General features: G+C 57.5%; 6 protein-coding genes across 6 annotated transcripts; 2 read left to right on the top strand and 4 right to left on the bottom strand.

Moving 5' to 3' along the window:
* Positions 1-181: 181 nt before the first annotated feature.
* ACA1_069150 (PH domain containing protein) lies at positions 182-2,179 on the bottom strand (the record flags this gene model as incomplete). Its single annotated transcript, XM_004352807.1, has 6 exons — positions 182-263; positions 339-505; positions 582-1,532; positions 1,622-1,723; positions 1,828-1,927; positions 2,040-2,179. The coding sequence occupies 6 exons, from the start codon at positions 2,177-2,179 to the stop codon at positions 182-184; spliced, it is 1,542 nt and encodes a 513-aa protein (XP_004352859.1).
* Positions 2,180-2,740: 561 nt separating this feature from the next.
* Positions 2,741-4,266, top strand: ACA1_069140 (NUDIX family hydrolase, putative; the record flags this gene model as incomplete). The annotated part of the gene is made up of 4 exons (XM_004352806.1): positions 2,741-2,749; positions 2,917-3,043; positions 3,108-3,328; positions 3,406-4,266. The coding sequence occupies 4 exons, from the start codon at positions 2,741-2,743 to the stop codon at positions 4,264-4,266; spliced, it is 1,218 nt and encodes a 405-aa protein (XP_004352858.1).
* A 504-nt stretch (positions 4,267-4,770) lies between these two features.
* On the bottom strand, positions 4,771-5,835 carry ACA1_069130 (phosphoglycerate mutase family domain containing protein; the record flags this gene model as incomplete). The annotated part of the gene is made up of 2 exons (XM_004352805.1): positions 4,771-5,630; positions 5,724-5,835. The coding sequence occupies 2 exons, from the start codon at positions 5,833-5,835 to the stop codon at positions 4,771-4,773; spliced, it is 972 nt and encodes a 323-aa protein (XP_004352857.1).
* Positions 5,836-6,516: 681 nt separating this feature from the next.
* ACA1_069120 (uncharacterized protein) lies at positions 6,517-8,755 on the top strand (the record flags this gene model as incomplete). Its single annotated transcript, XM_004352804.1, has 10 exons — positions 6,517-6,609; positions 6,742-6,879; positions 6,969-7,069; positions 7,212-7,275; positions 7,392-7,667; positions 7,789-7,914; positions 8,060-8,173; positions 8,270-8,335; positions 8,411-8,509; positions 8,588-8,755. 10 exons carry the CDS (start codon positions 6,517-6,519, stop codon positions 8,753-8,755), a joined length of 1,245 nt encoding a protein of 414 aa, XP_004352856.1.
* Positions 8,756-9,975: 1,220 nt separating this feature from the next.
* Positions 9,976-11,091, bottom strand: ACA1_069110 (Ras small GTPbinding protein; the record flags this gene model as incomplete). The annotated part of the gene is made up of 4 exons (XM_004352803.1): positions 9,976-10,237; positions 10,331-10,513; positions 10,783-10,838; positions 11,020-11,091. 4 exons carry the CDS (start codon positions 11,089-11,091, stop codon positions 9,976-9,978), a joined length of 573 nt encoding a protein of 190 aa, XP_004352855.1.
* Positions 11,092-11,696: 605 nt separating this feature from the next.
* ACA1_069100 (ribonuclease z, putative) lies at positions 11,697-13,595 on the bottom strand (the record flags this gene model as incomplete). Its single annotated transcript, XM_004352802.1, has 10 exons — positions 11,697-11,844; positions 12,078-12,156; positions 12,238-12,316; positions 12,408-12,545; positions 12,639-12,703; positions 12,775-12,888; positions 12,979-13,090; positions 13,178-13,246; positions 13,338-13,445; positions 13,503-13,595. 10 exons carry the CDS (start codon positions 13,593-13,595, stop codon positions 11,697-11,699), a joined length of 1,005 nt encoding a protein of 334 aa, XP_004352854.1.
* Positions 13,596-13,970: the final 375 nt, after the last annotated feature.

Genomic DNA, 13,970 nt, shown 5'->3' with positions numbered 1-13,970 from the left:
CCTAAAGCTCGTTGTGTTTGGTGGCAACAGCATGTTCTTATGGTTGGTGATTGATGGTTGTGTGCACAAGAAGCTCTGTCTCAGACTGAGCTCTCCTTGTTGTAAGGGATGACTATTATCTACATGATGGAAGGATCGCAACAAATTGGAACTGGGACGGTCTGATCGTCTGGCCATTCCCTCAGTTGGTGACCATGGTGGCCACGCACGCCGTGCCGCAGGCGAGGACCGTCACGCCCCACTGATGGAACGCAGTGCTGAATCTGTGTACGTGTGCGGAAAGGAGTCAATTTGCGCGATCGTCGCTCTATGTTGCTCTTGTGTGTCGTGTGACGTACGAAGTTTGGAAGACTGCGTTGGCCCCTCGCGAGGCAGCCCTCAGGGAGAGCTCCTGCCTGGCGGCCTGAAGCGCGGCTTCGACCTGCGCGCCGCACTGGGTCGGGTTCGTGGGCGCGGCCGCGCTGCCGGTGGCGCTCAGGAGTCCGAGATCTTGCACGATGCGCATCTGCACAGACGAAAGAGAGCGAATCGGTGTGAGCTCTGATCTTCAGGCGTCCATTGTGGCGCGAATGACAACGTACATGAGCAGGCGGCGACATGGTGGTGATGTAGACAGCGGACGCGCTCTTGGGAGCGTCGGCAGCCTTGTGCTGCGCGGCAGCGCTGGAGGACGGCGGCGACATGTGGTTCAGCGAGGAGGGAGGCGATGCGAGCGACTGAGCGACCGGCGAGTACGGGAAGCTGTGCGACGCCTGCTGCTGCTGCTGGAGGTGCTGCTGCTGTTGCTGTATGTGGAAGGCCTGCTGGTGGTTCATGGGCTGCATGGGCGGAAGCTGCTGAAGCTGCGGCTGCGAGTGTTGCTGCTGGAGCTGAGGCTGCGAATGTTGCTGTTGAAGCTGCGGCTGCGACTGTTGCTGGGCCTGGACCTGGTGGGCCGCGTAGGGGCTGATGGGCTGAGCGGGCTGCTGGCCCGAGGCCGGAGCGAAGGGGTTGAAGGTGACCGTGGCGGGCGCAGCATAGTTAACATTCCTCATCGGCGTGCCCGGTGGCGTGATGCTCGCGCCGCTGGGCTGGAAGTGCGCCCAGTTGTCCTTCTGCTGAGCGTCGGCCGCAAACGCGACCGAATGGAGCCCCTTCCGCTGAGCCGGCTCCATATCCTTCTCCTTGTGCTGCGCCGCACCGTGGTGGTGGTGGTACATCGGCCTGCTGTCGTCTTCGTCGTCGTCCGACTGCTCGTCGGCGTAGGGATCGTTCTCTTCGTCCTCGTCCTCGTCCGTCTCGGCCGTCTTGGCGTTCAGCGACTGGCCGCGCATGAGCGGTGGCGCCATGGCGGGCGGAGCCGACGTCGAGCGGCTGCGCTTTAGCGTGCCGCTGTCGCTGGGGTTCAGCTGGCTGCCGGCCGACGACTTGTTCTGCTCGTTGAGCACGGCCGACGTGGCGGCCGTGAGCACCTCGATCCAGCGCCAGCACTCGATCTCGCTCTTGACCTCGAAGCTGTACCGCTGGTTCTTGATCTTCTTCTTCTTTCGCTCCTGCATCATACACGGCGGGTCAGAAGAAGTTTCGTTCTACGCCGCGACGAGCTGCGGAAGAAGAAGAAGAAGAGGAAGAGAGCCGGTACCAGGCAGGTGACGGTGAAGCAGTTATGGTTGATGGCATGACGCTTGACCTTGACAATGTCCTCCAGCGGCCACTGCCGGTTGAACTTACCGGTCTTGTAGCCCTACACACCACAAAGTAAAATCACACCTGTTAATTTTGCGAATAATAAGTTGGAAATAAAATAAAGAATAAATAAATAAAAGTTGTTGGGGGTAGGGCAAGTACGAGGATCGTGAGGCAGTAGGGCTTGAGCACCAAGCGCTTGACCTTGGGGTTGAGCCCGTGCGGGCTGATGATGACCAGGCTCTCTTCGACGGCGTCACTCCTGTGTGCGCGAGCCCCGGAGCATCAGAAAACGGCCCGCACGTAAGAGAACAAACAAAGATGAAACAGAAACAGAAGGCCCAGGGGGAGGAGGGAGGGAGGAGCAGGCGCACCCGGAACGGACGAGCCGTTCTTCGGCTTCCTTGACCTTCTCAAAGAGAAGCGCCTTGCTGGAGCTCGGTTCCTTCTTGGCTTTGTTGTGGTGATGGTGGTGGTTGCCAGACTCCCCTTCCCTGATGGATAGCAGCGACATGGTCGTGTGTGGTGGTCTGTGTCTTCGAGGCCTCGGCGGTGGTGAAAGAAATGTTGGGTTTGTTGTTGTCCTCTGCCCAACGTGTCTTGTGTCGAGAGGTGACGAACGCTGCGCTCGAAGCTCCCCTAGCCGAACAGGGCAAAACCTTCGAATTTTTGTCCTTTTTTGTTCAAAACATTTCTGGTATGTGAGGTTAAAAAGAATTCACATACTTCTAATTCCTCAATATGTCGATGCGGTGCTTCTGCTTGTGTTTCGTGTGTCTTTCATCTGCGTCCACCGCCAGGCGCAAGCGTCGCGTGCACGTTCCTTCACCTGCCACCAACTTGACGCTTGCCGTTTGCGGCATCGGTGTCAAGCGATACTCGCCCGTCTTCCCCGTGAGCGAGAGCTTCGTGACAAGGAAATGTGGGCAGCAAAGGAAAAGTTTAGAAGAAATTGTCGACATGTCCGTTGTTTGGTTCAGTCGACACCCAGCGGCACATCTGCAGTCGGCCAGCGATCTGTGTGTAGCGATTCTATAAATCCATTGTTTCTCCTGCCGATTTCATGCAGCCACCGATGGAAGAGGTAAGATCGCATGTGTTACTATACAAAGACGATTCACCCTCCCCCCCCCTGCGTACCTGACATTCTCAGCGTTAACGCCACACCCCTCCTCAAATTACGAATCGCTCTGATGGTCAAAGGGTGGCAGTCAATTCGGTGGTAACCCTTGTCCCGTTATCGAATAGCAGGGAAAGCTTGACTCGCTGCTGGGCAATCTGCCGCCCAAGAAGAAGCGAAGGACGCACCCTTACGTCTGCGACGAGAAGGGCTACCGCCTCAAGTCAGGCACCTTCCCCGTACGCTTCCACAACGACGGTACACCGCCCCTCCCCTCCTCCCCCTCTCCGTACGCCCATTCCTTACCACCCTCCCGCGATAGGCACCTACGCCGAAGTGCTTCTGGCGTCGAGCAAAACCACGCAGGACCGCTGGACGGTGATCAGGGGCAACATCGACCCGGGAGAGATCGCAGCAGAGGCCGCCATGCGGGAGACCAGAGAGAAGTCCGGTGTCGTGGGCCGACTGCGCGAGCCCGAGCGCCCGCTCGGTGTGTGGACCAACCAGGACAAGCGCACAAAGACCTCCATCTTTATGCTCGACGTATGCCATTCACTCCTCTGGTTCTCTTCATGGCGCCATGGCCTCACACACTCTGTCTTCCGTTGCTGCGTGTGCAGATCACACAAGAGCTCGACAAATGGGAGGAAGAAGACAGGCTCAGGAAGTGGTTCTCGCTCGAGGAAGCCGAGGAAGCGCTGAGGGGCAAGGCCGTGCACGCCAAGATGTTCGAGAATCTCAAGGATCGGCTAGCGGTGCTCATGCAGGAGCAGAAGGAGGCCGCCGAAAGGAGAAAGGCCGCGGCGCCCCCTGAGGAGGAGCCCCGAGCCGAGCCCGAGGAGACCACCTACTCGGTGATGCACACGAACGGCATCGACAGCAGAGCGGCGCCTCTGCCTCCTCTCCCCACCCATCACCACATCACCCCCTCACCACTGCCCGCGCACGCACCACTCTCCACTCACCCCCACCAACAGCACCTCCCGCATCCTCAGCACCAGCCTCAGCTCGCCCACCACCAACACGCCCAGCACCAGCAACACCAGCAGCATCCGCAGCTCCAGTCAATCCAGCAGCACCAGCAGCATCAGCACCAGCCCCTCCAGCACCTTCACCAGCATCAGCACCAGCACCCCATGCACCAGCACACCCAGCACTCCATGCACCACCTGCCCCCGGGCTCGCTGGTCAATCTCCCCGACATGGGCCACGTCTCCGAGCTGGAGGCTGAGCCCCTGCAGCTCGCGCACGTGGCCACGGGCGGTCATGTCCCCTCGCAGCACCAGCCACACGCGCCGCAGCACCAGGCCCAGCATCCGTCCCAGCAGCACCAGCCGCACCCTTCGCCATACGGCGCCGTTGCGCCGCACCTCAACCTCAACGTGGGCACCAAGAGGAAGCTCGACGACCTCTCCAAGGACACGTCCATCGAGGGCATCCCTCCGCCCCCGCCCCTCCAGCATGCCCCCAGCCAGCAGTGAAGAGGAAGAGAATACCACCACAAGTGGTTCCAGCGCCCGGAGCTCCCCACCTCTATGGCCTGCATGTGGTGCAGACCTCACACTCCACGCCGCCTTTGCCTCGTCTTGTTACTCCCAAGAATAATCAATAAGGTCCTCCTTGAATGTACTACAAGCTTGTTGAGTGCACTGGAATGGCAGCAAGGGGTATGGCAGTAGGTGTACCAAGGGGTATGGCAGTAGATGTACCTGTGGGTGTGTTTGTTTACAGCAGCCACCCAACATCTTTTTGAACACTGAAATGATCAATTTTAGAGCTCCATTATCCACGCTGCCCTGCTTGTGTACCCTCAGCTCAAGCTCCATGGTGTAGTTGGCAGCATGCGTGATTTTGGTTCACGTGACCCGAGTTCGATTCTCGGTGGGGCTAAACATTACATTGCAACACCCCAGTTTTTCGTGCAGCGCAACTGGCGCAAGCACCAACGTTCGCTGCTTGTTAATTGGAGTGAGTTTGCTTTCTTTTTATTGGTTGGCGGTGGCCAAGGCCAGCTCCTGGTCGTGGTGCTCGGAGAAGCGCCACGGCCTCTGCTGTCCGCTGGAGAGGTGTGAGCAGTCTCCACTCAGTTCTGTCCGCCAGCGGCTCGTGGGGCTCCTTCGCTGTTGCGGTGACAACAATGATGAAGCTGGTGATGGCGATGTGTCATCGTCGGCGGTCGAGTCCTCATCGTTCTTACTTTCGCCCTCATGGTTGTCGCCACCGAGGAGCACGAGCTTGCTCAGCGAGCACGTCGCCGGAAAGAAGTCGGCCGTGCGGTCCTGCACCCACGCGCGGTAGAAGGCGATCGTCGACGCCGCGTGGCCCACGAACAGGATGCGCTTGCCCTCGGCCCCAAACACCTCGTGCCCGTTCACGAAATCGACGAACCGCTCGCATCGTCGATGCAGCTCGTGCACCGTCTCGCCCAGGCGAGCACCACCACCGCCGGCGCTATCATCGTAACCGGCCGGGTGCGGTGGAACGACGCTCGTGTAGGCCTCGTCATCGATGCGAGGGAATATAGCCTTCAGCTCGGCCGTCGTTCGTGGGCTGATCCGTTTGCCGTCTTCCCACTCGCCCAGGGCATGCTCGATGTAGATAGGCACCGCTGTCTCGCCATCATCATCATAGTCGCTGGCACCACCACCACGTCCGCGTTGTTGTTGTTGAGTTCCACGTAGGCGCCGCTGCTGCTGGGCCGCCGCAACGGCGTCCGCCGTCTGCACGCATCGGAGGAAGGGTGACGAGAAGATGAAGTCCAGGTCGACGTCGGCCAGGCGCTGGCCCAGCTCCCGGGCCTGCTGCAGTCCGTCTTCCGACAGCGGCGAGTCACACGGCTTCTCCCCTGTTCATGATTCACGGTATGGCGCCATCAAGCAATGCAAACTGATAAAATCTGTTGCTTTAGAAAAAAAGAAAGATGCGTGTACGTGCCAACCTTTCTCAAGATGCCAATCAGGCTTCACCCAATCGAGGCGCATGCCATGTCGTGTGATGTAAACGACTCGCGATTCCTTGCTCGTTGCTCCTCCGGGATGGACCTCCATCATCACTGATTCAAATAAATAGTCCGTTCAAGAAAATACGGACAAAAATCAAAATCAAAAATTGGGCTAAATAAGCAACGCTTGCGCGCAGAAGCTCATTCTCAACAAGGGCCTTGCACTCTTCCTGCATTTCAGGAACCAATCTTCATTCAAGGCTTGGCTGTGGAGGGAGTGAGATATGAACTCGAATTCGCATTCCCAGCCCAGCTTAGAGCGTAGGGACAGCCTCCTTCCGCTTGCTACCGGCCCACCGCCCCTCCTCTCCTCATCTTCATTCACCGATGGCGGCTTCTCCAATTCGAGCCAGAATCTGATGGGCGGCACCCCCGTGCGGCCCGAGGATTTCATCGAGCGCGGCTGCTTCTTCTTCTACGACGCGCACCACGAAGATGAGACAGCCGAGGCCGACGACATCTTGCTCTACTTCTACCCCGAGGAGGTGCCCCGCGACAGCAAGCTCTTCCTGCAGGGCGCCTGCTCCGCCATGATCGCCTTCGCCAGCAAGTTCACCAACAAGCCCGTCGACGTCGTGACCCTCAAGCGCACCAAGATCGCCTTCAAGTCCCTCCCCGGCAAGATCACCCTGGTGCTGCTCCTCTTCATCCTCCTCCTCCTCCTCCTCTTCATGATGGTGATGATGCGGATGCTGATGATGACGTGTCGCAGGTGCTCACGAGCAGCGCGATGGGCGAGGAGGACGCCACGCTGGCGTATCAGCTGGAAGCGCTCTACCGCGCCTTCCGCTTCTACAACGGCTCCTTCGCCGATGTGTTCGAGGTGCGGGCTTTGCCGCCACAGCCCTCCCTCAAAGATCGTGATTGTGGTTGTGCTCACTCTTCTCGTGTGTGTGTGTGTTGTGTGTGTTGTGTGGTGGGTGTGTTACTCTGCAAACATTTATTTGTGTCGCAGCAATACAAGAACAGCTCACGTCGCGAGCTGCAGCAGAAGTTTAGGGAGATGGGATCGCTGCTGATCCCGCTCCTGCAGTCTCTTCAGAAGAACATCATGCGCGCCTTCGATCCTCTGCCCTACACCGAGCTGCCTGGCGTGCGCACCGCCGACACACGACACACACGACACACACGACACACGCGACACACAGCTGACGCTTATGCGTTTACTTACTGCGGCTGCAGCGAGGAAACACGTATCGCTACTTCCTGACGGCCTCGCAGCTGCTGAACGACATCAAGGCCAACCCGCTCAACCTTGGCGGGGTCCTGTTCTGGGACAAGAGGTTCCACACCCACCCACCCATCCACCAGCTTACCCCACACACCACATGTTCGCGGCCGACGATCTACTCTGTCATGCGACGCTCTAAATTCGGTGCCTGGGTGTGCGCGCTGATCCCTCTCTCTCTCTCTTCTTTACTGCAGTGTCCTCTGCACACACCTGGATGTCGACACAACTCGTTGGATTCTCAATCTGGTGGTGATCATGGTAACCACCCCTGCTTCTTGCTTTTTTTTAACATTTCTCAACGTTCTAATTTTCAATACATACCTTACATGCATATATTCCAATATTATATATATCCATATACTGACTTCCAGAAGGCGAGTTCGAGGCGAAGGGACACAGGGAAGCGAGTCCAGCACATCGACGATGCCGAGCGTTCCTCGCACCACCCCTTCATGTCCAAGGAGGCCCTCCACGGCCTGCGCAAGAACCGCGACACGGAGCCGGCCCGCAGCTCAGCTCCGCCCTCGTCGAGCAGCGCCCCGCCCGGCGGCGGCAGCGGAAACGCCTCACCGGGTCCCGGCGACAAGGGCGGCCAGCGCGCCTCGTCTTCCTCCAGCATTCCGACCCAGCGCGCCGTTCGGCTCCCTGAGGTACTTCTTCCTCTTCTTCTGCGGTCGCGGCGGCCGCTACTCTGGTGACACGCTTCGTCTGACAACTCTTTATCGTCGTCGTCATTGTTGGTGGTTGGTTGGTTGGTTGTTGATGTGTTAGGTGATGACGAAGGAGCACGAGGACGGCGAATATGTGGGTCTCTACATCATTTGCCTGCAGCACATATCGCTCGCTGTCGTGATGAACCAGTCCGCCCTGTACGATACGCGCCACACGAACTCCATCGTACGCCTTATATTCTTGTGTGTTTGTTTGTGGTTGCGGTTGTGGTTGTGTGTGTGTATGCGTGTGTGCGTGTGTGTGTGTGTGTGTGCGCGCGCGCGCGCGCGTACGTTGTTGCGTCCTCCCTCATTGCGACTGCAACGGCCAGAAACTGTGCTTTTCGGAGCTCCTCTCGATGGAGCAGAACTTTGCCCGCGCCTGCAAGTCCAGCCCTCCGACCCGCCGGTTAGCCCACGCCGTTTGCGTCAAAAAGCCCGCCAGCGTACGACGCTCGCCCTTCTTATTGATTTATTTATTCATTTATTGATTTATTGGGTTCAAGTGGTCTCACTCTTCTTCACCACACGTTCAACGCCAGCCCGTGGACAACGGGCCCAAGCAGTACAACTTCCTCACATACGAGAAGCTCACATGCATGGCCAAGGTGCTCCTTCTCTCCACTCTGCCCTTCCACACCCATGGCCTGTGCTGAGTGCTCGGCCTCATTTGAAATGAATAGGGCACGGCGCCGACGGCCCAGAAGGAGGTGGACCGAAGCTTCCTGCAGATGACGGCCAAGGCCCACAACATGTTCATGAAGGACCCCTCCGTGTCCCAGGTACACAACCCACCCAGCTACTCGAACCGCTCCAGATGGTTGCTTAGCCTCCACCACCCACCCGCCCACCCACCACAGGTGTTGATGCGGGACAACAACGGGGCGGTCTACTGCCGTCGCACGCTGGGCAAGGAGGTGTACTACCAGCAGTTCCAGCAGCAGAAGACCCACTACGAGTTCATCCACCGCATCGAGAAGACCGTGCGCACCAACCTGCAGGAGGAACACAACATCACCGTACTCTGAGAGGCCGATCAATCAAGCAATCGACTCACGTCGGTGCCAGGTTTTGAGCAAAGAGACCGCCACCACACAACATCACGCGGCCCAAAGATGCATCTTGAACCACAGCTACCCTGCATTGCCAGCAACTTGTGCAAGTTTGAGTACACCACCGCAGCGCATAACTAGAAAGTCTTTCGGGTGATACTATTTTCACCCGAACCGCGCGAGGAGGGGTGCGCGGCGCTGCGGGATGCCCTCGAGCGAGCGAAGGCCGAGTTGGATGCAACAAAAGCCGAACTTGATGAAGTCAAGGAGCAGCGCGACCGGGCGCGCGAGGCTGTGCCACAAAGCAGACAGCCAAGCTGCGCCAGGTCGAGGCCGCCATGAAGCAATTCACCCTCACCATGAACCGCGCCTTCTTCCCAGACGACCAGACCGGGGACAAGGAGAGTCAACAATAAAATGCTCCAGCCGCGTGAAGAGCGGCAAGTAGCAGTCGTGCGACACACGGTGTGGACAGGGAGAGCCCAGGGCGCAGGAAAGGGGTTTGAAAGAGCTCGGCAGAAGGTGCATCCCAGCTTGGGGTTCATTGAAATACCATCCTTGTGTTCACGCGCTAGCTGGGCTTTACACGTTCCTCTCGTGCCTGCGGTCACTGTCTACTCGAGAAGGCGAGCAACAATGGGCGAGGAAAAAAGAATGGCCAGTATGGGGATCGAACCCACGACCTTGGCGTTATTAGCACCACGCTCTACCAACTAAGCTAACCGGCCCCGTATGCATCGTAAGAGGATAATTGTAATTTGGACGAACGTTTACACTCCCAAAGCTCGCAACACCAGAGGCTTCTCCTCATGAGGAGCAGAACGGGAGGTAAAATAACGCCAGAACCTGGGTGCGGCAACAGGAGAGCCAGAACGCAACTAGCACAGGTGGTGATACAAGTCCGCCTCATGGTGTAGTTGGCAGCATATAGGTTTCTGGTACCTGGGACCCCAGTTCAAATCTGGGCGGGGCGACATCTACCTTTTCTTTTTGGCCCAAGTGCGCCAGAAATTGAAATTGACAACGTTCCTGCGGCCACCGCACACAATGTTACATCTCACTTAGTGCGGGTTGGAGGTAAATGTACATTGTGTATTAATCACTACCAATAAAACGCAAGAGAAAAGAACGGTGCGTGCTTGTGGTGCCGCTCACTCAGACGGGGTGAGTGCCATGGCGTCATCTCGGCAGGCCACCTAAAAGAGGGAGCATTTCTTCTTCTTGGCGGGCTCCACCTTGGCGGCCTTGTCCGGGTGGGCATCTCGCCAGCTGTTGATCTCCTTGACAACGGCGATGAAGCACTCGTTGACGTTGTGGTTGGTCTTGGCCGACACCTCGAAGAACGGGCAGTGGCGGTCCTTGGCCCACTGCTCGCCCTTCTCCTTGGGCACCTCCCGCTGGTCCTCCAGATCGCACTTGTTCGCGATCAGCACCATCGGCATCTCCATCCCATGTACCCTGTGCACAGTCAACCACCAAACCAACCATTCCACGCTCGGTAAGCCCAGCGTCGTCATCGTCGTCGCGGTGGTGGTGGTGGTGGGTAAGTACCGCTGAATCCGTGTGTGGAGGTCGTTGATGAGCTTGAAGGTGGTCGGGGAGGTGATGGAGTAGACCAACACGAAACCGTGGCCGTTCTTCATGAACTGGTCGACCAGCGCTGTGTACTCCTCCTGACCGGCCGTGTCCATAATGTCCAGCGTGCACGCCACGCCGTCCACCTCGAGCTGTTTCCTGTTGTTGTTGTTGTTGTTGTGTTCGCGTTAGCAGCAGGCAACCTCCACAACAAAAGAACAAGCCCGCCGATGGTTTGCAACACGACGCATAAGAGTCAAACGTTTTCATTTGCTCAAAACAAAACAATTATAGCGCACGAATGGGCGGTGGTCTGGTTTCGTCTCACGTGTGTCCACAGAAAAAAAGAACGAACGCGAAGAGAAAGAGAACGAAGGGAGATTTGAGGGGGGGGCAAGATGGTAAAGGGTGAGGGAGGGTGAAGGTACCGGTAGGAGTCCTCGATGGTGGGGTCGTAGCGCGTGAGGAACTTTCCATGTGCGAACTGGAAATGAATGGAGCAAAATTGAATGTCAGATCACCGCCCAAAGATTGACCAACGTTGCGATGAGAAGAAGCTGATGAGCGATGAGAGATGACCACAGGGTCTCGGGAGATGAAGAAGATGAGAAAGAAGACGAAGAAGATTTTTGGCTGGATACCGGCCGAAGACGAACGAAACGTACCTGTACAGTAACGGCGCTCTTGCCGACGCCACCCGCGCCCATCACCACCAGTGTGTATTCTCTGTGGGCCATCCTTCCTTCCTTCGTTGTCTGTCTTTATCAATCGGGTCCGCAGCTGCTGTTGTCGTGGTCGTTGGTTTGAGTCCGGGATAAATATTTATAATATTTATAATAACTAATAATTATTCCTTCGTTCTTCTCTCCTTCGTTCTCCTCCTCCTTGATTGTTTGTTCTTCGATGGGTCGGTGATAGCGATGGTGATGGGTTCTGCTTCCTCTCTTCTACGAATGGCAACCGAAAGGCGAGGTGGTGAACGTTATTGGGGGGGGGGGGCAAAGGAGCCCGCACCAAACAACGGTATCCACCTGCGCGCGTAGTCTCGCGGCCTCGAATGCACACACAAGGGAAACACACGGAAAATGAAACGCCCAACGAACGCCCGTTGTTTGCGCCCCTCGCACAGCCACGGTAACGAGGGGACTTCTGCCCCGTTGCCACACAGTAAATGAAATACTTCAAATTCTTGGAAAAAGCGCTGTACGAGCACCGCTTGAGTCAGGAATGTGAGTAAGCTCGGGCGAGCGGGTAACGAGACAGACGGTTGCGAGAGAACGCGCGGTTGCCTGAGCACACACGCGACGCGAGAGGAAGACGGTGAGCTCGAGAACAGTCAAGCTCACGTCTTCTTGGGAAGATCGATCCACCAGTAGTCGTGCGCGGCGAAGACGTTCTCCGCCGCGGCTATGTCGGGGCACTGGGCGCGGGTCTCCTCCAGCAGCTCCTCGATGGACGGCACCTTCTCCTCGTTCCACGGCTGTTCGTATCTGCACCATGATGGTCCATGTGAGCGGTCTATCACCTGCGGGCCGGGGAAGAACAAGCAAGGACTCCACGGGGAGAAGGTGACCTGGAGCTGAAGTGTGTGATGACCAACCGTTTGGCCTGTACACGTGCGGCAAACTGTCCCGCCATCACGCTGTACCGCGCAGCGGGTCAGGAACATCGTGTGTGTGTGTGTGTGTGTGTGTGTAACGGAATGAGACCGAGGGTGGCGTACGTGGTGGAGTGTCCAGTGTCCCTCGCCCGCTCCTCCATGGTGGCGTCGAATGTCGCCTCGTGTACCAGCAGATCGCAGCCTGCACCGTGGAGCCGGAACTGTGTAAGCTCTCTCTCCACCACATATGCAAGCAAGTGCGATCCAAATATCGGTAACGAACCCTTGGCCGCCTCGTCTATGCTGTCGGAGTTGTGCGTATCCCCAAGCAAGACCAGGCAGCGGCCCTCTTTGCCTGGTCGCTGTATTCACACATGGCTCACGCATGGCTGAGCTGACAGCGGGGAGCAGAATCAGGGCAATGAGAAGGGCGGAAAAGGGAGGGAAGAGTACGAGGCAGTCCGCGTGCGAAATGACGCGGCCATCGGCCAGTGTGACGCTCCCGCCCTTGGCCAGCTGCCCGATCTGTGGTCCCTTCGCTCCCATCGAGGTGGCAGTCGGGGCGTCGAACGTACCCTTTTCCGCTGGTTCCTGCGATCGTTCGCGCTTCAGAAATCAACACCTTCAACGGCAAACACTCGCCATACGCCTTGAACCAGAGCTTGACCAGGGGTAACGTAGTACCTTGAATACGTAGCCGAAGCATGGAACTCGATGGGTCAGCGGGTAGGCCCACACATGCCATCCGTCTGGCGTTGTGTCAGTTTGCGGCCGATCACGGAGGAGGGAGGGCAAACCGCAAGAATTGGGCGTCCAGTACCATCTTTCACGCCCAAGTCGTGCGGTTGGCCCTCGTCCAGCTCCGTATAGACGATGGGGAAGTTAAGAAACGACTGCGAGTGGGCGAACACGCCCTCGATCATCGCCCTGATGCCTGCGCAAAGTGGCAATTTGCACCGCAATTGCGCCAAACACGTCAGCAAACAAACTCTTGCGTCTTGGGGAGTCGGGAGCCAGAGCTTACCCTTCGGGCCGACGACCTCGAACGGGACCTTGCCGCCATCGACGTCCGATTGTCGCTTGCCGCCCTTCATCGCCAGCATCATCAGAAGTCCGAAAATACCGTAGCAATGGTCCTGTGGCGTAACAAAGACCCGTACGTAAGTGATTGTGCGCCGGCCGCACGAGGGAGATGGAGAGAGAGGGCGAGACGCAGCGCGCACCCCGTGCAGATGGGTGATGAATATCTTGTCGATCTTCTCAAAGGTGAGGCCGTGATGGATGAAGCGCAGCTGTGTGCCCTCACCTGGTATATCGTGCCAAAACCGGTCATCGCTCGGTGTAAAGCAAGGAGCGCAGCGGTGGAGAGCGGACAGGCGGTACATTACCGCAGTCAAGCAGCCACAGGCGATCGCTGGGGAAGCGAATGCACTGTGACGTTACGTTGCGGGTCGCGGTGGGCACTCCTGACGACGTGCCCAGGAAGTGAACCTGCACCGCTGCACACACCACCAACGTCAAGGTGAGAAATGGGGGGGGGGGTCGCACAAAGTAGCATGTTGGCGTGCTCGTGTATTCATTGTTACGCGGCAGGATGTACGAAGAGGCAGAAAAGCACCTCCAGCAGGCCGCTGCCGCCATTTTTGGTCCTTCTTAGAGGGGAAAAATCCACTAGGTGCTGTCTTACCTTCCTCCATCACGGCGCTTGTGGAGAAGAAAAGGCCAAAACTGAAAGTGTGCTGTCTGGCGAGGTAAAAAGAATGGCCAGTATGGGGATCGAACCCACGACCTTGGCGTTATTAGCACCACGCTCTACCAACTAAGCTAACCGGCCCTTGCTTGTGCGAAATCACTCCTCTGGAAGTGTGTCTCCAAATATTTTGTGGGACAAATTCCGTGAATTGCGGGCTTGCATTCTTCGAACAGCCGCTTCTGGTACGAGTTTGGGGGGGGGTTCCTTGAACATGGCGTGCCTAAATGCTTGCGATGGCCGGGGGTACCAAACACATCAACAAT

The sequence above is a fragment of the Acanthamoeba castellanii genome (genome assembly GCF_000313135.1).
Source record: "Acanthamoeba castellanii str. Neff unplaced genomic scaffold scf7180000084603, whole genome shotgun sequence".
In the NCBI taxonomy this organism is placed as follows: Eukaryota; Discosea; order Longamoebia; family Acanthamoebidae; genus Acanthamoeba; species Acanthamoeba castellanii.
Note: the sequence above shows the minus strand (reverse complement) of the source record. Positions and strands in the feature narration are given on the sequence as shown.